The sequence below is a fragment of the Rhamphochromis sp. 'chilingali' genome (genome assembly GCF_963969265.1).
Source record: "Rhamphochromis sp. 'chilingali' genome assembly, chromosome: 11".
Lineage (NCBI taxonomy): Eukaryota > Metazoa > Chordata > Actinopteri > Cichliformes > Cichlidae > Rhamphochromis > Rhamphochromis sp. 'chilingali'.
In genome coordinates this window covers 19,401,974-19,428,590 of record NC_137938.1, presented here as the reverse complement: position 1 = coordinate 19,428,590, position 26,617 = coordinate 19,401,974, and the positions used below count along the sequence as shown (strand labels likewise).

The 26,617-nt window shown below is 39.5% G+C and overlaps 1 protein-coding gene across 1 annotated transcript in view; it reads right to left on the bottom strand.

Annotated features, from left to right (window-relative positions):
• Positions 1–26,412, bottom strand: part of nphs1 (NPHS1 adhesion molecule, nephrin) — a 47,862-nt gene extending 21,450 nt beyond the window's left edge. The window contains exons 1-7 of the mRNA XM_080897348.1: positions 26,295–26,412; positions 19,593–19,686; positions 14,427–14,621; positions 10,997–11,119; positions 4,559–4,681; positions 3,808–3,889; positions 603–706 (exon numbers count right to left, since the gene is read on the bottom strand). Coding sequence (XP_080753474.1) covers positions 603–706; positions 3,808–3,889; positions 4,559–4,681; positions 10,997–11,119; positions 14,427–14,621; positions 19,593–19,656 — 691 coding nt within the window. The 5' untranslated portion in view covers positions 19,657–19,686; positions 26,295–26,412. The remainder of the gene's footprint in view (positions 1–602; positions 707–3,807; positions 3,890–4,558; positions 4,682–10,996; positions 11,120–14,426; positions 14,622–19,592; positions 19,687–26,294) is intronic.
• Positions 26,413–26,617: the final 205 nt, after the last annotated feature.

The window sequence follows — 26,617 nt, the reverse complement described above, 5'->3', positions numbered from 1 at the left end:
TTTCCTTCCTCGGTGGATTCTAAATTTAATTTGAGCTGATGAGCACAAAAGTTGCTGGGCTAGTTTTGTAAGATTTATTATTATTAAATGTGGTGTCCTGAGCTTTCCATATTAGAAATATATTATTGTTAAAAAAAAATTCTCTAGCACAATTCTTGCTCGTGTAATTCATCTAATAATTAGTTTATGTGCCTTGGTTAACGCTGGGGCAATAACCAAGCGTGTAAATAATTCCAGATTACTAAACACATCCAAACCCACAGAAATTTAATTGCAGGCTGCTTTATTAGCCACAGCCAAAACTGTAGAAAACAACTGCTTACTGCTTTGGTCACATCAACCTCTTCCCTCTGTCCAGCACAGGCTGCCTTGAGAGTTGGATGTTCACAAGTTTGCCCCAGCTGAATGTTGTTTTGAAGTAGGTGTGACTTTGCCTTCAGCTTAAATGTTTTTCCTTGCGCCACTAACACAGACTGAGTGCACAATGCCGGATACCCAAGGGCCCCCCTCGGGTTCTGTTCCTGTGTGGTAGAGTGTGTGTGTGTGTTTTATATAAAATGAGGGTGTTGGCCATCAGTTTAAAGACAGGTTGAGACACTCACAGTACACATTCATAGCCATTGTGGTCTCCACAGGCTTGAGGAGGGTGGGGTTCATGGCGTGACAGGCCAACTCCCTCCCATTGTCAGAACTCAGAGCAGTGACCCTTTAAGAGGTAACAGAAGGACAGAAGAAATGACAATAACAAACTATTACTGAAAGATATAAAGCTGTAAAAAAAAATCCCATCATCCCAAAAGATATTCAAATGCGTTTCATAAAAAAAAAAAATTGACACATCGATGTAAATACAGTCCAGTGTAAGGTCACAATCAAATGCCTTTTCAAGGGTTGCACGGATTTGGGGATGTTTTTAGGCTTTAGGAAGTCTGGTGAGATAAACAAAGTGACAAGTATCATGTAATATATTTATCCATGAGGAATGAGTTAGACACATGACGTGTATCTGACTCAGAGTCAGGAGACCAGGTTTTAGGGAAGGTGGAAATGACAAACAGCACTGAAGGTAAATATAGTTCAATATACACTCACAGGTCACTTTTTTTTTTTAGGTACAGCTGTGCAGCTGCTTGCTAATGCAAATGTCTAACCAGCCAATCACATGGCAGCAACTCATTGCATTTAGCCATGTAGCCATGGCCCAGATGAAATGCTGAAGTTCAAAACAAGCATCAGAATGGGGATGAAAGTTCATTTAAGTGAATGTGGCATGTTTGTTGGTGCCAGATGGGCTGGTTTGAGTATTTCAGAAACTGCTTATCTGCTGGGATTTTCCCCACACAGCCATCTCTAGGGTTTCCAGAGAATGTCCAAAAACGAGACAATATCCAGCGAGGCGGCAATTCTCTGAGTGAAAATGTCTTGTTGATGTCAGAGGTCAGAGAATGGCCAGACTGCTTCAAGCTGCTAGGAAGGCAACAGTAGCTCAAAAAAATCCATTGTTACAACCAAGCAATGCGGAAGAGCATCTCTTAACATGCAACACTTCACAAAGGCTCAACAGAATTGCAAAAGAGAGAATTTAGATCTGATGAGTCTCAATTTCTGCTGTGACACTCAGATGTTAGGGCCAGAATTTTGTGGAAAAAGCATAAAAGCATGAATCCATGCTGCCTTGTAGCAACAGCTCAGGCGGGGATATTTTCTTGGCAGAATTTGGATTCTTTAATACCAACTAAACATTGTTTAAACAACATCGCCTTTCTCAGTTTTGTTGCATGTCCATCCTTTTATGACCACAGTGTACCCATCTTCTGATGGCTGCTACCAGCAGGATATTCTCAAATAATCTTAAATTGGATTCTTGAGCATTGGACAGTGAGTTCAGTGCACTCAAATGGCCTCCACAGTCATCAGATTTCAATCAGATGGAGCACCTTTGGCATATGTGGAACATCCAGATCAGACAACAAATCTGCAGCAACTGTGATGCTATCACGCCACTATGGACCAAAATCTCAGAGGAAGGTTTCTAGCACCTTGTGGCATCTGTACCACAAAGTTATGAGGGGAAAAATGGATCCAACCCATTACACCCAACAAAGATGGGTGTAAATAAAAGCATAAACTAATTTGCTATTTACATCAATGCATCAATATTGTTTCGCAACTTCTCCCGCTTAATTTTGAGGTATATTTACACTCGTTGCAATCTACGATATCTCAGAATGATTGCTGACTTGCAATGATGTTTGCAGGGCAAACACTGATGATAATGATGTAGGCAGAAACACGAACACAGCAATATAAAACCTCCCTTCTCACCTTTAATTTTTATTCCTATTTATTCTATTTATCCCCTTCGTATATTTTATTTATATTGTCTCTGTATTTATTTATATATATATATATATATATATATATATATATATATATATATATATATATATATATATATATATATATATATATATATATATATATATATATATATAATATTCTGTAACTCTGTAACTTCTGTCGGTGCTGTGCTTTTTTGGAAATCGAATTTCCCAGAGGAACCCACCCGAGGGATTAATAAAGTTCTATCTAATCTAATCTAATCTAATTCAGCAGTACCTGTCTCATAATTTCTGGTGAGTAAAGCTCAGTATCCTCTCTATCCTTTAGCATAAGTTGAAGACTTTACAACCCTCACTAATGACACATTTTAGCGAGGCACAATTCTCTTCACAAACTCACACAATTTCAGAAGAGAATCAAAGTAGAAAACACTTTTGCAAAGATTTTTTCACCGAGTGACAAATCTGTTACATACGCATACAAATTGCTCACTGAGCAGCTGGTTTAGCTTTCTTTTTTCTTTCTGTATAATTTGATTTTAATAGTTGCAATGATAAAGTGCCTGTCTTTGTCTGTGAGTGTACTGTGAACACCAGTAAAAGCATAAATCTTAGAAGTCATGAGGTGAATAATGGGGTAGGAAAAACACAGAGTTCTGGCAGAAATGTGTTGTTATTTTTCTCTAGTCTTTGAGTTTTGTGGAAAAAAAGGATAATTTTAACAGTTATTTGCAAAATAAGATAACCAGTATCTGTAACTGGTTAAATGATAAATGTAGTGGAATATTAGAAGTGTTAAATAAAACAAAAAAACAGATGGTTTTAGCTAATATGTAAGTACCCCAACTCTGTTTTACGCTGTGTGTGTTGTCAGGAGCCATGGGAATAAAAGCAAGGCACTTTGCAATGTACTTAGAAACAGTGAATTTATTCTGAGTCTAGTTTACTCTCTCTGTTTACATCTTCTATATCAAACTACAGTTCAGTGACAACTGTAACCATCACATATCGCCCACTGCTGTGTATGCTCAGCGTGAATATGTGGAAGAAGCATCAATATTGCTTAAGACCTCGGCTTCTCTGCTTGAGAGTTAAACAACATCGCAGCTCCTCAGTACCAATGTTATCTGAAGATATGACAAGAGGTTATTATCTTTGACATAGAGGAGATATGCAGGATTAAAGTAATCTATGGCCCCGCTTAATGTATGGGCACCAGGCGAACCAGCAAGGATTGGATTTGTCTCGCTGCTGGAATGTAATTTTGTGCATTTGACAGAAGCTAATTCAACTCCACAGTGCCAAGAAGCAGTTTGTGTGTGTGCAGAAATTCATTGTACTCACTAAGACAGAAGGTGAGAATAAGAGCACGGTGAAAACAAGGGAAACAAGAAACATAGACAGACTTGGGGAGATTGAGCAGGTTGGTGAGGAGAATGAGTCTGGCAGGCAGCTGAACACATACGTTACTTCAGCATGCGCGTTCAGAAGCTTATCCTTTGAGCCAGACGTGGAGAAAGACTCTGCACCTGTCAGCTCAACTCCATCTAAAAGACACAATGGGGGGAAGGCGCACAAAAAAAAGAAGAATACTGTGTGTAAATTTGTTCATGCGAAACACAAACACCAGTGTTATTCTCATGCAGAATTGCAAATACTGGACTATGGTGCATATGTGTGCGCGACTGTCGTGCAGAAATCATGCGTACGTGGTCTAAAAATATGAAACTATGAAATTATATGTTAGACCTACAGCACAACCCCGCAGACAAATTCACACCGCTGGAACAAAGGGAACATCTCTTGCTCGGTTTCAGCACGATACAGCGTAATAGGTGTGACAGAAGAAGAAGAGGTAAAAACAAAGCGATGGCAATATTGTAGATGCTTTTGTAAACAACAAGGAACCTGCAATAAATTGACTCTACATGAAACTGTGAAACAAACATCTGGAAATTCAAATGTTCAGGCTATTTCCTCCCACACAGAGTCTCCTCCTTTCAACTCTGCAATTTAAAAAAACCAAAACAAAACTAAGAAACAAGAAGCCTTTAGTGGACTCGAATTTTATTCTGTGTTTTCTTGTTAAAATATTCAGGTTGAGGCCTATACGCATGGCAGACTGTAGAATATCAAAAAGGCGGCTGGCCCTTCCTTCCAGCTTGTCAGCCTGACCATCAAGATAAAAATCTAATGGAGCACAAAGCATGACTCACCTTTATAAAGTGTGATTTCTGCCAAAGGCTTTGCATCAGGGGCAACGCAGGTGACGGTGTACTTCTTCCCGGCTTCCCAAGGTGTTGACATGTCCATGTCAAAGTACGGCTTGGACGGAGGGACTGAAAGAGAGAAAACAGCTCAAGTTTCCAACTTAACATCAGCACCTAAAAAACTATAGATTACACTGATTTCTAGCCATTGCTCTAAGCTTTATGCAGTGATATGATAATAGGATTGTAATATCTGGGACTGACTGGAGTGTCACACTGTCAGTTTTTGAATGATTTAGGTTTGATGTTTGGTTGCGTTTCAATACAAATTGTGGACAAGAAGAGAATATAAAGATGAAACGGTGATGAAACCAATCCAGTGCTAATCTATCATAGCAAACACCAAACACTTCTCTACTCAGATCACCCCCAAGCTAAATATGTGCTTTCTGGACTGATCAAAGCAGTCTTCACTTCTCCACTGTTCTCTACAATCCTTTTATCTGACCATAAATAGAGATTCCAGGAAAAGAAAAGGGAAAAAACACATAGCTTTTAACACAAGGGACCGAAAAAAATTTGGGCAGTAAATTGAGAAATCTGTCACCAACTAATTATGAAAGAGATTCTTTGCAGATCTGTTAGCCCCTCCTTACCAAGAGCATCAGTTAAATTAAGCACGCACTAGCCTACAGATAACTGGCCATGTATTGTGCTGGCTTTTAGTGTGTGGGTGAGCTTGTAGAATTAGAAACTATGGTTACTGTGAAGGTTGTTTTCTTTCATCAGAGATCAAGTGCAAAGGCTGCCTGAGTTAACAGACAGAATAGAGAGTTGGTAAGTACAGGAAGGAGATGTGTGCGTGTAAAGGGAGATGAAAGACTGGCAGAGGAGAAAAGAGATACTGCAAGAATGAAATGTGACTATAAGACGGGCTGTGGAGGATTAGGCGGAGCAGGGAGATAGCTGCCGCTCAGTCCGGAGATAAACCCCGCTGCCAATGTATGGCTCAACAGCTGGACCACAAGCAACCAAACCAGCCAGCCATTCAACATCTACCTCTACGTCCAGTTGACTCGTGGCCACTAGGAGGAGCTGTTGCTGTGTGCAGAGTCACCTCTTCGCTCTAGTCTGCTATTGAGACAGATGAGATGTGGCTGCAGCTTCAAACTGATTTAAAAGAAGCAATTGAATCTGTGTGGACTGTGATGGGTTACCCAGAGCACTGCAGAGGCGCGCACAGCAATAATGAGATGCATTTGTTTGTTTTCCCCTCCCTCTTCCCAGAGAAGATGACTGGGCCATGCATCTATTGACAGCCCCTGTACTCTCAATCTACTCAGGCCCACACAATTCACACAGGCGCATCACTTGTTGTGCTCGAAGGGTGTCTGGCAGCCTAACAAATCCTAAAATAAGAATAATGATATGTTCACAAATGAGGCAGGCAGGTATCTAATTTTTTCCTCGCTCGCTCATGCTGGCCTGTTCCTCTTATCTTTCGTTCACTCCATCATCCCCCTCTAGCAGCCCGAGCCCACCTCCCTCCACCCACACTATCTTTCTTGACCACTGCAGTTAAACTGCAGAAGCGCAGAGGAAGGTGTGTTCCAGCTTGGACTGGGACTTACAGCCGCCATCCATCACATCCCCTCAGAAAAGCCATGTGAGGGAATAAGCCCAGTCAAGCTAAACCTGCACCAATGCACATTTGTACAATTGCGATAGAACATGTGGACAACAATAAAACACACATCCGACTCAATTACTAGACACGCACTCAGAGCAAAGAGCAGACAGCAACCATGCTGTTTTCTTAATTAACTCTTTCTGCCCTTTCTTTGTATACTTCTAAGTGGGATTTTTTAAATCCTTCCTCTTTCCGTCTGCTTTTCTGCTTCTGTTTCTCTTGTTAAGGTACATATATGAACACAGATAGGCAAGGACTTGATCCTGCAGTTCAGATGTGAAACGCTGAGCTGAAATATTCGATTTATTAGACAAATACGGACGGATGGATGGATAAAGCAGATAAGAACCAGATTAGCAGACACACATCAATATGCATAAGCAGCTCTTTGCACCTATCCTTCTTTCTCATTCACATACAGATGCACATGCTCTCTTTTCTCCATTGCACACAAGCACCCAAAGATAAACTCAAGTCTACAGTGAATGCAGATTTGCACGCACAAACACTCCGACACAGGCGAGTGAATGTGCAGACAAGCTACATTCATCTCATTTCACTCTAAAAACAGGCACCAGTGTCTGCATGGTCTAACATGTGATACTAACCTGATTCTCCGAAAGATATTGGAAAAGGCCCAGAGGATAGAAAGTCTCTAAAAAGCTTATGCTGAATAGGATAGATAATAATGGAGCTCTGACTTCTTAACACCAGAAAGACACAACTCATCAGTTTCATCTTTGGATGATAAAGCTTGTCGAACACCATATTTTCACAGTATGTGTGCAAGAATGTTTTTTTTTCCTTCTATATTGTACTGTGCAAAAGTCTTGAGCCACCCCCTCATTTCTCTTTATTTTGCTTTCAATTTGCTTTTTTTCTTGAGCAATAGTTCTCCAGGATTTCTGAATGGCTTTCAAAGGTTTTCTTTGGACACTAGCTATTTTTAAAATCATTTTCAGTTCAGTCGCTTGTACCTGACCATTTTCAGAGGAAGCTACTTAACACTGACCAGTGAATTATTCAAAAGGCACCTAACTGAAGTAATTAACAAGTGTTGCTTTTACATATAACAGACAACTTTGCATCTTTAGGTATTTGATACTAGCAGCCTGTCACAAAAACACATAATTTGTTTCCATTTAGTTTAATGAACACAGAAATGTACCATTAAATTTTGATCCACCATACAATACAATGGAAAGCATCTGATTGACAGCAGTTTCATTTTTCAGCCCATATTGATCCTAAACACTTTCACTAGATAGAAAAACATATAATTAAACACTGTTATTCATGGATTGGCCTCCCCAGAGGAGGGACCTCAACATTATTGAAGCCGTGTGGGATCATGTTGACAGAGATCAGAAAGAAAAAGGCAGTCAACACCCAAAGAAGAGCTTTGAATGCCCTTAAAGAAGGTCGGAGAACTATTCGTGTAGGCATTATGCTTCATCTATGTTATATAGTTTCCATTTTCCAGCAAAATATAAAGAAATTACGATGTACACAGTATTATATGTGCAGAGAAACACATACATTTGGCTATTCATGCACAATATGAACATGGTATTTATTTGACATGTAATCCCTGATGTTGCAAACCACTGAAACAGCTTTCCATTTTCTGTCTGCATTCAGAGGGAGAAGTGGAACAGGTGTTTAGGACAAAAAGCTCTACCTCCATCACCTCTCATCTGCACGAGCGCTGCTCCAGCCAAAACATGTCATAACTGCATCTGTCAGCATCCATCTCCCAAACTCCCATTTACAGCAAGTGCATCACACACGCGCAACATTAAAAACAGATTTAGGCTCAATTGTAAATGCACCTTTGTGATGGATTCTAAATAAATTAACAAGGAACCGCTCATGTTGCTATTAAGCAGAACTTCCCCTTTTCAGAAAGAACCTACTGTAACATTAAAGTGGCGCTGTCAGAATTAAAGCATGGCACCAGTGTATAACACCCCATCCTCTGATGAGGTTATATCTTGGGCAACTGTCAGAACTTTTCATGAACAAAGATGAATAAAGTCACCATGTTCTACGTTGCTTGTGCCCCATTTATAAGTTGTTCCATTATTCATAACAGGGAATCATAAAATGAAGGCTCATTATATACTCTTCAAGTGCTAAACTCATTAGCTCCCGAAAAAAACCTCGCTATAGCCCTGGTTCCTAAAATGTCCTCTAACCTCCAACCAACGCTGATAATAAGCTTACACACATGGGCACGTACACACACACACACACACACACACACACACACACACACACACACACACACACACATAAATAAATATCTCGGTGACACACTATGCCAAATGAATGAGTAACAGTCTAAAACCAGAACACATCAAAAACAGTTTTGAACATTTGCAGGAGGCATCTGTACAGGCGTGCACTGTGGTGAGGGAGAGAGTTGTTCATTAATAGGATTAAATGCTAAGGCTAATGGTATAAACCGAGACACAGGATGTGTCAGGTATGTGACGGGCACAGTGCGGGGTAAGTTTTAGTAGAGGAGGGGGCTTTAGCAGAGAGGGTAGAGGTTGTTATTGTCATGGATTACTCACTGCCACTTGATCTGCCTGTTGCAGTAATCCCCTATCTAAGCTCCGCAGGGAAGCAAAAAACACACAGGAGTTAGGTTGCACCAATGGAAATGTCTTGAAAACATCTCTTTGTAAGCCCAAGGATGGGGCTTATTGACATTTTTGCCTTTATCCCTGCTATTTACTGCCTGTGGTGATCCATCTTGAATTAGCCAGTCATAATATCTCTCCCTGACCCAAGAATCCAATTATACAACCACCAATCTCTGTTTTGTTTTCAAATTCCTCCCCTCTCCCCTACTGTATCTCCTCATAAAGACTTTATAGTGTTTTGATTTGATGCAGAGCTTGATAGGATATGGCCATGGTTGACTGGCCAGGGGTGCGGGGCCTTGGGAGCCGTAGTTCAGTGATAGAGAAGTCCATCGGAAACTCATCAGAGACGGTGCACTTCAAAGGGGATACACAGTTTCCAGTCCCAGTTCAGCACTAACGGGAGATTGAATTCATCAGCTCATTATCAAGCCCCAGATTAGTCACGTATTTTGAATCACTTGAACTGCTGGGCTGGAACAAATAACCCTTTAAGACCAAGGCTGCAGAGAGCTTTTTAAGCCAGTCACTTCACTGATTGCCCTTTGCGACAGCTCATCTACAAATGTCCATGTTAAACAGTCAACAGCTGGGACGTGAGCCCAGGACACTGAATAAAAGCACCTGCTGAGATGTGCAGCATGTGGACTCGTATGTGAGCATGTCAGAAACATTATGAAAGAGTCTGTCACAGGTAAATGCTAGTACTAATACTACTACCAGCCATCCCTGATGCAACACACTGGTTGGTATAACACATATTTTCATTGTTTTGACAAAGCAGAAAGCGAGAGTTTTGATTTTGTATAAGTGGGCACACATGCAAGAAGCATCTCAGAGGTAATGAATGTGGGAGTCAAGCCTGCTGTGGCTGCAGGTGTAGGCTTGCCGTAGCATATTAAACTGCAGCAGTGTAGAATACTGCCATTCAAGTACAACACTACCCGCCATTTCTCGCTCCAGCCTATTGATGTCAGAAAAACCTGCTCTCTTCCCAGAAGAGAGCGAGGACTCTACAATCGCCACAACCGCCCCTCCTATCCAAACCCCCATCCTCAGTGTCCATGGTCACCAAAGAGAAAGCCTGCGAGCCGAGAGAGGGTGAAATTGTGCGGGGGAGAGAATAGGGAGGGGGATGTAAGTAAATGAAGTGCGCCTGGAGAAGAAAGGTTCTTTTAGAGTCCTTTCCTTACCACATATGGGCTTGCTCCCACAAGCAAAAGGGTTAGGGAGAGAGAAACACCGGTTGTTATAGAGTGACTACAGGTGGTCTAATGTAGTTGCACAATAACATCTATTCCATTCCATGTCTGAGAAGGAACTTTTCAATCACTTCTGTTAAAATGTATTCCTGCGCAAGGAAGAGACATGAATCGCCTTGAGGCTTGCTAGAGAAGCCAGGCTGCTCTTTATATTTTCCAGCTGCTAGTTAAAGCCACAGACCCTTCTGGAACATGTAAAGGTGGCATAGTACTTGAATACTGTTTGAAAAGTTTGCAGAATTGTGAGCACAAAACTGAAACAACCTTCTTAATATTGTCTAGATCCCCCTTGTGCTAATAAAAAAGCTCTGAACCCCTGGAGGCTGGGTCATTACCCCTGTCAGGTTCCTCGAGCCATTCTTCATCAATGTGTTGGAGTGCACACTGTTCTGCTGAGGGAGGCTACGGCCATTCAGGACTACCTTTGTGTTCTACAGTCTCATTAATGTGAGGACCCAAGGTTTTCCATCAAAACATTTAATTTTAACGAGATGATCAATATGATTCACTTCACCTGGTGGTACTTTTAATGCTGTGGTTGATCAGTGTATTATTGAATAAAACTGCTACAGTAAACACGCCGTACCAAGGGCAAAGTAACTTAAAACTGTCCTTCAAATGCAATTGCTGTATCTTACACAAATAAAAGCTCTTTATCAATAGAAATGAATATTTAACAGCTCTTTGTATGCTGATTACTGGTCAAGAGGTCACAAATGTTACTGGAGTACTGAGGATGCTCACTGTGCCTTCTAACATGCATTTTGTTACTCGGGGAAAAAAAAGAAAAAAGAAAACATAATTATTATTAGACTCCACAACCTTTTTTGTCCCCCCTTACTTCGTACGTCGAGCCAGGCCAGCCTGGAAATGATTCCACTGCTGGACTCAGATGAGGTCACTTGACATTCATATTGAGTGTCATCTTCCAGTTGAGCATCTTCAATCTGAAGATGATACTGGCCTGGAACAGAGATGGAGAGATGAACTGTGTTGGAGAGATGCTACATATGTAGATAATTACAAAAAGAATGGGTTCATTTTCCTATGCGTCCCCTTCTACTGAGTATAACTTAGGAGGTCCTAACATTTATAGTATTTATATATTGACAAGCATTTAGCATTTTTAGAGGCCTTTTTTTAAATTTACATAATGCCAAAATTAACTATCAAAGAGAAACTGACAATGGGTTTAATGTAGAGAGCACCTAATTTTAGTTCTACCAAATGCTTTACAATATCTTCTCATTTACCCAATTACAGACGCTCATGCAAAGCAGCTGTAACTAGTAGATCTGAGGTTTTGTCTTGCACAAGGACCCTTTGGTACGTGGAGGGTCCAGGGATCAAACCACCACTTGAGCCACGGCAGCTTAGAAATCTAAATGGCAGTCCTGCGCATCAGTTCAGTACGATAATATACTCCACTGCTGACATTCCTGTTTGATTTGACTATAAACAGCCAGTTTTCTTATTTCTGTAAAATATAAACATTTCACTTGGTGAGAATCTCCAGCTGCAGGCATTTCCATCGACATGCTAGTGGTTGTTTATACTCACAGCATTTTGTTTCAGAATGAATTTCCAGTGTGGTAAATGAAATCCAATCCCAAATTCACAACGCAGACTGAATAAAATGTCTATTAATTGATGCCAGGCAGAATCCCTCACTCTGCATCTCTCTTCTGATAGTGTGGCATGCCAACAGGGCTTGATTTGTTTGATGCATTGCCATAACCTGTGGGGATTAGATGATGTTCAACGTTGGTTTTCCAGCTCCTGATGGCTCACAGCCTACTAATATGTGGAAAATAGTATCTTAGTCTGACAACCACACAGGCCTACAAATACATGTGTCAAGTACGCTGGCAAGATAATTAACACCAACCAGAAGCAATTTTCACATCTAAGTTATCAATGAGTGCAGAAAGAAAGAGACATTGGAGTTATTAATCATATTCCTCTTTCCTGAAATTACTCACAAATAGTCCAATCAAGTTGTAGAGACTGGCAGAGGCTGCAATGAGAATTGGTTATTTGCCCATTACTCTGTATCTATTTCATCTAGGGCCTTTGAAATTTTTGGATACAGTACATCTACATAGATATTATGCCTGCAGTGGAAAATGCCTTCCCTTCTGCAAATATGAATCTGTGCATCAGCCCAGAAACTTTAAAACACATACTATTACATAAGTGGGAAAGGTCAGTCCCCAGGGAGAGGGAAAGAGTAGGGGAAATTGTTGATGTTCGTGTAAACAACCTTTTTCATCATTTAGTCAGGCACTGTTGCCTGACATCAAGAAGGTTCCTGGCAAGAACCTGCTGGCTGACTGAGGCCTTTTTATGAGTTTGCATCCTCTCCCTGTGCCTGATGGCTTTTCTCCGGGTACTGCGGCATCCTCCCACAGTCCAAAGGAATGCTTGTTAGGTTGGGGCTGGTGATTCTAAATAAGCCTGAGGTATCGATATTAGCATGTGTGGCTGTCTGTCTCTTGATGTAAACCCTGTGATGAACTGGCGACCTGTCGAGGATGTACCCCCTCTTTTTCCTGTTTGACAGCTGAGGCAAGCTCCAGCCTTTCTGTGCCCCTGAGTTGGATAAAAACAAATGGATAGATGGAGGGAGGGAGCGATGGATGGATGGATTTGATACTGTATAACAAGATAACAGCAACATATCTCAAAAAGCCCCAGTAAGAGCCTCAATTAATCTCTATGTGTGACTATGATTTATCAGTTTATGATGCTTGCTGATATTAGATAAGATAAAATCTGATTCACTTCTCTCTACATGTGACGTTCATTATTAACATTTTACCTGATTGGCTGGCTGCATGCTATTTTCTAGAGTTGTGTTGTTGCTCGTGAGCCATTCTTTGAATACAAAATGAGAAAGACAAACCTAATGCTTTGGTGCCTTAAAAAAAGCTGTTTTATCTTTAAGGTTCTGTCTTTACACTGAGAGTTGGTGCACATAAATGGCTGAAATCCTGGATCTAGGCTCATGTCAGTACACATTTACATTACTGCTTCAGCTCGGGGAAACTAAGGGTGCTAAATTTACTATAAGTGCATGCTGAAATCAACGCCGGCCTCTCTTCTGTGCGTGAATATGTGATTTCAGTCTTTTTAAGCATCAATAAACATCACTGATGACAATCAGTGAAAACTGGTGGCGTATAAAGTGCAGTCAAGTGTCATCTTAAATGATTTTGCTAGTTCTGTGCAGTGTAAAGTGATTGCATACATCAGTCTGCAGTTTCATTTCCTGGAAAAGGGTACCTGCACTGATGGGCATTTTATTTATGACTGAGCCTATGAGTGTTTGACAGCTTGTGTGTGTTTGTGGTCCTTACATTCATTGTGTACTTCTTTTTTCCTTGTTGTGGATATAAAAGGTGATTTTCTAACCCTGTGTCTATTGTAATGAATAATTTTCTCACTAACAGTTAATCAACAGAGAAATATTTTACTCCTCTGAATGTATTTGTGTAAACTCAAGCCATGAATAAGGGCGCACACGAGAATGTGCATCATTGTATCCCTTAGTGTTTATGTGTCACTGGTGGTCTCCCACACTGTGCAACAGTGAAATGCAGCTTGTCTAGTTGTGGGCTGATCAGGAACAGATGCTCTTCTCTTACTCAGGATTGCCTTCTAATTGGCTATTACTTTTTATAGACTGTGGTGCAGATTCTGCAACACACTATATTCTCTGCCACATTTCACAGATCATCTGGCACTCTGTTGCTTTAATTTCTTTTTTTTAATCTTCATGTGCGAGTGACAGGATAAGGGGGTTGTGCGAGAGGCTGTTGACAATCACATCACCTCACCTCACCCCAGATGATACCCCTTTATAATAGCCATAAGGTTCCTGTAACAGCCATGCTTATTGGAGCATCGAAGCCATAACAACAACAACCTCATCTCATTTACTTTTAGAGAAGCCCCCTTGAAGTCGTACCGCTGGGGGCATCTTGACATGACAGCAGCATTTCATAATTAAACCATATAAACTATAAGTCACAACAAAACAAAGAAGTACATGGGATTCAAATTGTGCTACTATCTTTGGGAAATCATATGTTAAAGTGCCCTTTACGCAAATAACACACAGTTCTCTGATGGTTTCATTTTTTAGTTGTTTAGGTTTACTAATTTTGGCATCTCTTGAGGTTCTGTTATTATACATGTTTATTTAGTTTTAATAGGTCCATCAAAGCTCAATAGGCCATAGACCATATTCCGTGAGTATCCCGGCTTACCTCTCTCGGGGTTTCCAATCATGCTGTAGCGTGGAAAGCCTGGCAGGCTTCTCTCAGGTCCCAGGAGGAAGCCATCTTTGGCCCACTGCACAGTCCCCGAGGCTCGCAACACCTCACACCTCAACACAGCTGTGGCTCCCATCCGCACAGTTAGATTCTTGGGCTCAGTCCTAAAGGCCTGCTGGGCCCGTGTGCCTGGAAACATTAAACAAAAAAAAAAAAAAAAGGAGAAGCAGGCGCATTGGAAAGGAAACATGAAAGGGATATGTTGGGATTTCATGAAAAGAGATGGAAAAGAATAAGAGCTGAGTATGTGTGAGGAGTGTGATGAAGGAAATAAAATGAGCAGAAGGAGCATGACAAAAACATGCACCACAGGAGAGCAGTCCTGTGGTCTTTTTGTTTGAGAAGGCATCCCATTGTGCCTGGCCACATTATTCATCTTGGCATATGTTTTATTGATGGGAAACTGCAGTGATACGGTCCTGAAAATGAGTCAATAAAGTAATTACTGCAAATTAAATCCCCCCTCGGCCATGCAGATAGGGTATTGGGAAGAGGAAAAAAAACATGGGGCACCAGAGACCTTGTTCACCTGTGGTTTTTCCTCAATGTCGATGTCCCACTAGCTAATTCCTCCCGGGAAGAGTAATGATTATCACTTTAATCCCCCTTGTTTGTCATAGTTGGTGTTCACCATCCTTCAGCCAAGCTCTGAGGTGACAGCCTATGGCGCAGTGCACTTGAGTCAGGAAGGTTACGTTAAAGTAGACCACCCACCAGGCTTTTACACTGGGGCTAAGATTATATGAGTATTACACACAAAAGTTTATGAAAAAATTCAGTTCAAAAAGCCAAATGCAAGTGCATACTCCAATTAGCGTTTAATATCTGAGCGTAAGTCTGTTTAAACAATGCCCCACAGAGAACCTGATTCTATTGGGCTGTTTAAATCTTGACCTTCATTGAAGCAATGGCCAAGTTGTTTGTGAAGTGCATGCTCTGTTGCATCTGACAACATGAGTGAGAGGCAGAGCTCTCAGATCAAGGCTGAACCAGTCACCTCACGTCAAATATGAAGGGCAAGATTGGCCATTACAGAGGATGCATACAAACAGCCAAACACAGAAGCAAATTTGCATACAGTTTACATAAATGAATAGTCAATAATGATCTACAGTGCCTACTAAAATACTTCCACAATGGATTTTACTGAGAAATAGAAATATCAAAATGCAGCAATACAATTTCATTTCCATGTCCTAAAGTGAGCTGAATTTATAATCGTTAAGTTAAACCAGTTTTATGGACCATACATAGAGCTTTACAGTAATATTTGCATACTGCTCTTTTACAATATAGGTGCAGCTCTTTATCCATCACAGACACATACACACCACAGACACTTTGGGGGCAGTTTTTGTGGTCTGTATCAAGGACACTTTGGCATGGATGACCTGCTCCATCTCCAAACCACTAAGGCTTTAACCTACTTAAAGTGAGTAGTGTTAGCTAAACTTAGCAAACTTTGGATGTTTCTGTGGCGTTACAGAGATGGGTTAAATCTTTTTCTTGTGGACTTGATATTGCACCTTAGCATGTCACACATAAACAAGAGTTTTATCACCAAAGCACAAGAGGTTAATACCTCAACAACAGCAAGCATGTTTGTTGTGGCTTTTTAAAAAAATTTTTTATAAATGACATTTATATATACCCATAGGGGAAATTAAGGGGCAGTATGGTGACTTATTAGCAGCGGTCATTATCCAAGGGGCAATCTCCAGAGCTAAAAAATTACCCCAATGCTTCTTGTGCCACATGATGCTCGTTACTTTAAAAATGTCCAAATTTACATCTTTAAAAATATCGCTTACACCCTGGTATAAACAAATAAACACACACACACACACACACACACACACACACACAAAAGGTTTTAGCACCTATGGCTAGGTTTCATTATTATTATTACTATTATTATTTTGCTAATGCATCCACCTGGATTGATTGACAGGTGTCCTGATACAGGTAGGTGAAGCAGACCGGTTATCTTTTAGGCTTCATCCACCATTTCACGTAACTCTTCACTGTTTATGTCTGCTGGTGGTGCTTTTTGGAGCATTTTTAATGGATTATGTGACCAATATTATGAGCTGTAGTATGGCACAGCGCTAGTTTCTGCTTCTGCAATGGTGAGTAAAATTCTAGTATTTTATTCCTCTCTTGCTTAACACTATATGTATGTCTATACAATTTATGAATTTAGCTTGCTAACCAAACTAGCTAGCATCAGGTGATAAACTAGCATCCAAAACACCAACACGTGACGTCCTGGTGCCTGAAGGTAAGAGTTCAGTTCAGTTTTTTTTTACATTCTGTTGCAAAACAGCTGTAAAAACAGTTCTCATCAGCCAGCATTTGTCCATCCACCCCTTCAGCAGATGTGGAATAACGTTTGTATTCACGTGCAGTTGTGTTTTTGGTATTCTGATAGAGTCAGGTATTTATGCTTTGTTTTGTTCTTCACCTCCTCCTTCTCCTCTTCTTGAGGGAAATATTTTGCTTGTGAAAGAGTGTCAAGGAAGGCGGTAGGTAACCAGACTCAGAAGGCATTTTGGGTTCCCAGAGATGAGCAGTTTTTTGTTTTGTTTTTTTACAATCACCCCCATTATTTGTGAAACTTAAAACAAAACTCATAACAGGAAACAAAGAGCACACGGAATAAGCAACACACCTCACCTGTCAATTCCCCTTCTGTTAGTGTAGCCAGTACCACTAGTTTAAGGTGAGAAATCTACAACTCAACACAAATGGCTGAGAATCACATGAAGCTCACTCCTCTCCTGATTAACTCATTTACACAGCTAAATGCTCCATATAAGAAAACTATTAGGACAAATCACTTCATAATCCTATAAACTAACAAAAGGAAACATGCCTGTGCAAAAAACTCCCCTCTTCTTGGATTAACCTGGTGATGTCAGACATGACATCATCAGCACTTTAAAAGTCAGGAAATGCTGGAGGGATTTGGGGGGAGCTTTCCCACACCTGACCTACATGGATACTCAGAACAAAGAAACAATGGAAGAATATAAATGAGTTAAATCTGCAACATAATAAAATATAACGCAACATGTGATTAACTGTTTGCTTTAATCTGCTGAATGTTTGAGTTTGACTGCAACATAATGGTTACACAAACAAACCTAGGTATAATAAGTAAAGCAATGTTACTTTGGCAATAGCAAATCAGAGCAAATAAACATATGTAGAGAATAATGTGCTTAATGTGTAAAACATTCATACTTACAGTATGAGACAACTGAAGAGTCCAACTGCTCATCCACTTTGCCACATAGATGTTTGCAAGTGTGCAATTTGACTTTTAACCCACATTTCCATACTTATTTTAATGTTGTAAGTTAAAGTTATTCTTTGCTGTTAAAGAGGAACAATATTTCTTGTTTAGGTGACAGATCTACCTCATGTATCTCTGTTCTTTAATTGTGTTTGGTAAATTCCATGAACTGGAAGTCATTTGTCACCATGAAAACATGATGTGACTTTCACTTAGTGTTATTTACTTTCTTTATAAAGTATTTGATGACAAAAAAGCTGACAGTTTAAAAGAATTGTGACAATGGAGCAAAAGTCTTAAACAACTCCCACCTAAGCAAAGTTACAAGCCAAATTACAATTTAGTCAATAATAACACAACATTACTCTGGATGAAGAACTAATTCCCTGTGAATAAGTTTCCTTTATGCCCTGAATAAATCTGGTGGGAAACTGGTTGTAATATAAATTGTCCATCAGCCAAAAACAGGGAAAAGATTTAACCAATGATGTTCTACTTGATTAGGCAAACCGAAGAGACAGTGGAAATTTTAAGAGTAAGTCCTATGCACCTATAGGAGACCTTACCTTACTATAAACCATGATGATGATCCTCAAAGGAGAAATGCAATCTAGTTCTTGCATATTTCTCACACTTACATTTTTCAGACTTTAATATTAAAAAGACAAGCCGATACAAAATGCAGTTTTTAAATGGTGATTTCACAAGTCTGGGGGATCATCAAGATATTTTTTGGGCAAATATGAGACAAGCATTCGTGTTCTTTTTGGTCAGCAGTGGTTTTCACCCTGCTCTGGATGCCATTTTTGTTCAGTCTCTTTCTTGCTGCTGAATCATGAACTCTGACCTTAACTGAGGCAAATGTGATTGCAGTTCCTCAGATGCCGTTCTGGGTTCTTTTGTGACCTTCTGGATGACTCGTCCGTGCACTCTGGGAGTAATTTTAGTAGAGTTTCACTACTGTTCCAGGTTTTCTTGATTTGTGGATAATAGCTCCAAACCGTAGTTTGCTGGAGTCCCAAAGCCTTAAAAATGCCTTTGAAACCCTTTCCAAACCGATTGATGTCAGTGAGTTTGTTTCTCATCATTTTCTTAAGGTCGCAGCAAGTTGTCTTGCTCTTTGAGATTTTTAAACTTCACTTTGACAGACAGGATCTGTTTAAATCATTTCTGGATTCAGCAGGTCTGACAGTAATCAGGTCTGGGGGTGGCTATTATAACTGAACTCAGCTTTCTAAAAAATGTGGTTAATTGCAGTTAATTCATGATTTAATAATCAGTTAGTTTTCACATGCACCCATGTAGCTATGGATGGCTTTTTTCTGTAATAAATGAAATCTTCAATTAAAAACTGCAGTTTGAATTTGTCTAACATGGAAATTTGTTTGATTATCTGAAATATGGTATATAGTATGATAGATATGGAAAACAATAAGAAATCAGAAAAAAGCCAAATACCTTCTTACAGCACTATATAAGACCCACAGTAAATCAATTATTGCTGCAGAAAACATAGCAATTAAGGCAAGATTTTCAACGTGTAAGGTGAAGAGATCACCATGAGATTAAGGTTGTACAGTGCTTTACTTACTGTACACTCCTATTTGAGGCAGGTTGAGAAGGTGACCTGAATGTATCACCGACGTTATTCTGTTTCAGTGAAAATTAAGACTTCAAAAAAGTGCTCTGGCTAGTCAACAGAGCACTGTTCCCAATGCTCTGTTGACCGGCCAGAACAGGGAAGGGACTTGGAAAGGCCACAGTTACTGTAATAACTCCACGGTGACATTTGATTCTCTTACCCAAGATAAAACAGAGAAAGGGTAGGACTGCAGGAGACACAATCCAGGCTGACAAGAAGTCCATTTCACCGCTGACACCTGACCTTCAACAACCCTGGAACAACCATTTAAAAAAAAAAAATCACAAATGACATATACACATCCACTACAGGCAGACATTAGGTTAGAAAGACAAGATGGGAAGGATTATTTTTCTTTCCATATTTTGTCATATTTTGTGAGTGTCGACATGATTTGATTTGCTGACAAACAATTTTTTAACATATCATTGTTTTGTAACAGTCCAGCACATGTTTACAACTCTATCTCTGCAGACTTCCAATTGATCATTCAGTTAATCAATGAATCATTCATAGTTCCATTAAAGTGGAGCTTAAGGCATTTAAAAGCATGGTTCTAATTTTAATGGCGTTTAATGGTGAAAAACCTTTTCTTGAGGATACACTCTTTGCAGTGTGTTTCAAATGAGAAAATGCAGAGGAACATTTTCGTTGAGCTAGAGTTAGTCTTGTGATGAGTATGAAAGTGTGCACAATTCCCTTAAGGCCATACACATATTTGTGATTAGTTGCACTAAAGACCTCTGTGGTCTCTGCAGCATTTCTCCTGGCTTTTCTTAAAGAATCAGCTTTGGGAGCAAAGAATGGAAGATAAAGGACCTTTCTCTCAGCCTCTGAGAGCCGATTTTTAAACTTAGCCTGTGGAAACCAGTGTATACATGGGACGCACAAAAAAATGGAACAAAAATGTCCTTAGTAGTGATCTACATTTCACTAATATAAATTTAGAATTTGTATTAAATTGATATTAAATTAAACCACTATCACTTGATTTATATAGCGTAGCAGCTGCCTTACCCTATAAAGTAAACTCTCCATTAGGGCTGGGCCATATTATACCGTTCACGGTAATACCGGTATAATGTTAGGCAACGATAGGAAAATGAAATATCGCGATAGAATGGGAGTAAAACGCGCATGCGCAGTGCCTTTGTTTTCATACGCACATGGCCGATTGTTGAGTGAAACAAATGAACCAGAATTGGTTTGTAAAAATGGTGCAACTTCAGTGATGTGGAACTGGTTTGGCGTTTGTCCGTCAGATACACAACAAAGCACATTTTTTGCAGAACATGCAAGCGGCCGTCGTTATTGTCGTATTTGTCGGACTAAGATGCTCTTAAATCTGGGAGTAATCTGGGTCCTAAACTCCGTACCTTCAGGTCAAACGAACACTGCATCACCACTGAGAGTTTAAAAACTGTCTAAATTCTTTCATCTTTAATAAAACGATCAGCATTGCTGCTTTACCAGGTGTAACTATGAAGTTTAACTTCCAGGCATCCATGAAAACAAAATTTATTACATTTAACGGAGTTAGAAGTTAGCAGGAAGCTAGCGGAAGTTAGCTCGCTAGTTTCGCTAGTTACCCAAGCATGATATTGCATGTTCTGACTGAGAGATTTCTGAATAAATTCAAACGTACAGCTCTGCTATCACTTCCAACATAAATGAAGACGGGAAACTAAACAGCAGTGACGTTTGTAGGGTTACTGAAGTTGGGCTAGCTGCTATATAATGATGTGCTACGTGATCGCTAGCGACACAGCTATGTTAGCATGACATAAACAGTGAAGCTGGAGGACGAACACTAACACTTTTCCACTTATAAAAGTTAACGTGCCTGATAGTTAGAGACAAATGCAATCGCATGGCAGGATGCTGTAAACGGACCAAACTTCAGTCAGGAGAACAACTGAGATAATCCATCCACAATACGAGGTTAGTCATTAATATACTGCAACAACATGGGAATAGAGCAGCTGCCAGAGAATTCAACATTAATGAATCAATGGTACAGAAGTGGAGGAAGCAAGAAGAATGAGTTTAATAAAGTTTGATTTATCTGACTGCTTTGTTTCGCTTAATGTGCCTTATAATCCCGTGCAACTTATGGTCCGAAAAATACGTACTGCACACTGCAGTTTAATGTTGCAAAGCACCTCTTTTTAACTTCAGTGGATATTATACATGGTTATGCTCAGGATATGTCAGCCCATTTCTACTGGAAATGCCTTTTGGTTAAACTTTCAGCAAGGAATTTGTATTCGCACTGTTAAATTTTTATATAGCTTTAATGTACATAAAAACCAGCTTCTTGTTTAAGTGAAAATAAAAGGAAGGTTGTCTTTTTGCACTAGTAATGTTGTGGAGTTGTATTTTGTCTTGCATCAATTATATCGTCAGTTATATCGTTATCGCAAATTTTCAAATATATATCGTGATAAATATTTTTGGCCATATCGCCCTGCTCTACTCTCCATAGCTTTTTGCATAAAATGGTTGATACAGTACTGTAAAAAATCTTAAAAGACCCCTTATTTCTTTATTTCTTCCAAGGACCCAGACATTCTTGTAATTTTTAAGTTGGTCTTCGGCAACAGTCCTCCAGGCTTTTTGAAGCTGTTTCTCTCTGGACGTTGGCTACTTTTTAGCTTATTGTCAGTCCAGTCCTGGTGCCTGTTGCAAAATTTGTTCACATTTGTTTAGTTGAAACTATGACAAATGCTAAAGATAACACAGGCATAGAACTTTGTTTTTACACCAACAAGGTGATTCCTAGTAGACTATGAGCCAAAAACCTGGCATGTCTTGGCATGGTGTGGGGGTTATCCCTAAAAATTTGAAGAAAATGGAGCGTTGGAGGACAAAAACTAAAGTACTGTAGGTGCAAAAAATCGGAACCAAAAACCAAAAACAACGAATTGTATCTTAAGGTCAAGGCCTTAAGATATCGGAAAGACCTGACCTAAGAAATAGGTAAGGTATATCTGGCCCTTTCATTAATCCGTTTACTGTGCACTGAAGTCTCATCAGAAATGGCCTGAATGGACGGGTGGCTCCCAAGAAGCCGTTCTTAGTAATTAAACTAAGAGGAATGCCAGATTACACAAGAACTGGACTAAAAATCAGTGTCAACAGGCCTGATGAAATGATGAATCCAAATGATTTCAATGAATCCAAATGAAATTTCCCGTTTAAAATTTTATCGATATATACAGAAAAGGGCCGTGTTTATAGCTATCTGTAAAACATGGTGGAGGCTCTGTCAATGTTTAAGACAAGCCAATGCTGTTGGGGATTTTGTCAAAAATTATGGAATTATGAACACAGAAAAGTGCCATCAGATTTTGATCCACCATACAATACCATCGGGAAAAAATCTGATTGGCAACAGCTTCATTTTTCAGCATAACAGCGATCCCACAAACACACTGCAAATGCAGTAAAAGCATATCTGGATTGAAAAACTACACAGAGTGGAACAAAAGGTAGCCAACATCTAAAGAAGGGCTTTGAATGCCCTTCATTAAGTCTGAAGAATTATTTCTGGAGACTAAAAGAAATCAGACTAAAAGATGTGTTAAAGATGGACATACAAAGGCGGCCCTACCAAATGTTAACTTTCGGTCTTGTTAGAATGATATAACCTCTGTTTTTGCTTTATATGTTGTAATTCCATTTGTATTTATACATATTTCAATTTCAAAAAATCTCTGCACATATTTTCCATTCCCTAGAAAAGTATAAAGAAACAAGAAACACTCAGAGAAAGCAAATATCCACCAAGGCAACTCACTCTCTGAGCAGTATTTACTTTTAATGGAATAGTGTTGCATGTTGCATATGTTCATTTAGTTTTCTTTTTAAACATAAGAAATTTGTAGGGCAGTACAACTGCGATAAGGGTAGCATGTTTACTCTGATTACACAGACATTATGTAGAAGTAGGTAATGATAATGATAGTGGGCATAGATTTATAAATAAATGGACATAAAAAAACTTGAGCTTATTTTATATTTTACAACAGTAAAATACTAACTAACTAGCAACCTCATTCTCTTTGTCTTGACAATGCTTTCTTTAAGGATATCACGCATTTTGGAAATAAGGGCAGATGTGAAAAGTAAGAGAGAGATCAGAGGTCAAAAACAACATGATATTTGGATCCAAACTATAATTTGATATTTAGACTCCTCATATGCCAGCGTATCATTTCCAAAATGCTGCCAATAAAAACGAAGGCTTGTAAACATACATTTAAAGATAAAATACATTTTATGAAAGTTTGACCTTATTTGACCCCGAGGAAAAGGTCAAAGATCCAAAGTAAAGGGATATTTAGATGCCCCATATAAGAATCCCTATATACCTATATGCTGTCAATACAAACAATGGTAGTAAGAAACACAGGTTTAAATAGCATCTTTATTTTAATTACCTTCAGATCAATCTACTGACCTTGAAGGAGAGCTCAAAGGAATACTTTTCATATATATTGACTGTATATGTTGAATATGCAGAAACTTGTAAAAAACATAGTTTCTAAGGCTTTCTGTCAGTTTTTGACCAATAAACCATTAAGTTGACCTTGAAGACCTTGGTAGACGTAAGCTACATTTTAATGGATTTGATCAGGATTCATTCTAAACTTTTTGACTTCATAGAGAGAATGACACAGACACAAATGTTACAGCAAACATAACGTTCTCAATGGGGGTCATGAGGGTTAGCTCGGGACTTTTGAATATTGCTGTGAGTCAGAAAATCTCCATATGAGTTGTTGTAAATGTTGAGGTAAGAGTACATACAGAGTGTTCTGGTTAACACTTGTATTGGCACAGTCCATTAAGATAGTCAATTAGAGTGTGCATTTGGATATTTTCTCCAGATAAATGAGTATAGAAATGTGGTCCACTTTCTGCATCGTGGCATGCTCCTGTTGTGAATGGTGACAAAAGAACATTTTAGAAATTAATGACATAGGCAGTGCTGTGGTTCCAAGCCAATAGCATTCAATATTGTGGATACAGACTTGAGTTATTTGACCTGGAAGAGAGCTCTGTGGATTTTAAATCAGTATGTAATCACTTCAATGTATCTGCTGCAGGAGTGGAACAAATAATAGTGATTTACTTAATTGAAAACTAAACATTTTCTCATCTGAACAGACAAAATGAATTGGAGGCAATAGCTTTTTGACGCATCTTCCCTGAGTCGATTAGTTGCACTCCAACAGGCTTTGATAAGAATTAACTCACACTTAATTATTTTTTCGCTCTCAAAACATTGGTGTATTTCAGAGCCCCAAGTATACTCTTTGAACACACAAGGGCAATTATTTCCCTCTTCAATTAATAGAAAATCTTTCTGAGGTTAAAAATGCCCTTCTTCTCTTTATCTCTGCCTCGTGAAGGTAAACACAAAGACGATAATTTCCCGGCTTCTTCTTAAGATTTTGTCTTCACGTGAATGGCAATTTAGCATTTTCCATCTCCCGATAAGCGCTGGATTCCGTTCATTTGTCACCATGCAATTAGAAATGCCAAAATCTCATCTCTACCGTTGGGATTTAGGCCTCAAACATCAACCATTTCCTGTGAGGAGGAGAAATGTTTGTGCAGCACAGAGCGGTTGCTGTTGGCCTCGTGAGTCACCATTTTCATTGGGATTCTTAATGAAAGCAGACACAGCCTGGCTGACCTCCCCACATTCCCATTACCTAGTCAAACAACCACCTTAATTGCCTTAAAAATACAGCCAGTCGCAAGAATGCTCATTAAATGATACATGTTGATTGCCTTTGTATGCAAAAAAAAAGTGCGACGGTGTAGCATTTGCAGAATAACTGTAACGTGTCATTCAAAATGTGGCATTAGATAAATACCAGACTGAATGGCAATTTAATTTGTCTTCGACTATAAGAAAGAGACATATTTTACTACTGCAGCACTCAATTGGTTCGGTGTTTTTTCTCTTTTCGACCTTGTTCTTCTCTAGCTTCTTACAAATGCAAATTAGAAAGTTTGATTTGAAATTTGATTCGCTTTTAGAGACAACGCTGCCACTCTCCCCGCAAGGACATTAGAAGTAGCTGAACTATTCAGCGTGACCCCGACAGGTAGATTTTTAATGGCATCTTTCATAACATCATCAAACGACTCAATACACTCAATCCTAGACCAATTTAACATAAAACCCCATGAAATCAGTCAATGCGCAGAAAATGAAGTTTCAACCTCCATGCAGCCATCCATTTCAGATGTGGTCATACATCTTAATGCCAACCTAAACTCTTACCAATCTCACCAATTGCCTGTGGGTACAATTACTGTAGCTTATAGAGGCTGTCTTGTGAACTATTACTGCTTCAGCTCTGAGTTGCTGATAAAGAGGGCTTCTAAAAGATGTGGATTAGATTATCAACAGAATCTAATTACATCTAAATCCTCGATTTCTCATTTAAACATGGCATTTTATAAGCAGTCTGATTAGAGCAGACAAGCTAAATCATATCAGCTTGGCCAATACACACGCCCAGTCCAATTTCAAAGCACTCAAGTAAACACTTGCTTTGTTTCCGGTCCCTTTGGCTCAAAGTGTTCAAGTTTACTGGATTACACTGACTTCGTTACACAAACTGACACACCTGCTCTCCCCAGGAAAAAGTTGAGAGACAGAGAGGCAAAGCCTCCTTTCAACCCTCACCAACTCAGGCACATCTGCCTGCCTAGGGTACACAGAAAAAAAAATGAGGCAAGCACACAGACACACAGAGAGGGCGTACCTCCTTCTTAAAAAAGCCAAGAACCTTTTGAATAGGTGTGCGAATTTGCATGAGAGAAAGGGAGCCGTGCTTACCTGTTGAGTGACGCAAAGGCTCAGGAGCGTCTTTTTTGTCTTCCTGATCTACAGATGACTCTCTGAACACAAGTGAGCCTAGGAGATGTTAAAGAATGCCAATGGGACTCCCCCATCTCTCACTCCTTAGTCTAAGACAGAGGCAAACAGATAAAGAGAGGGAGAGAAGCAATAGCGCGGAGTGCAGAATGAAGGGAGTTGTGTATGAGAAGTGTTGATGGAGGTGCTTCGAAGGGGGTCAAGTCAGCCGTGAAATAAATGTCAGAAAAACAATAACAAGGTTACAGCTGGCTTAGCAGTTCTAACATTTTTCTATGTATAAA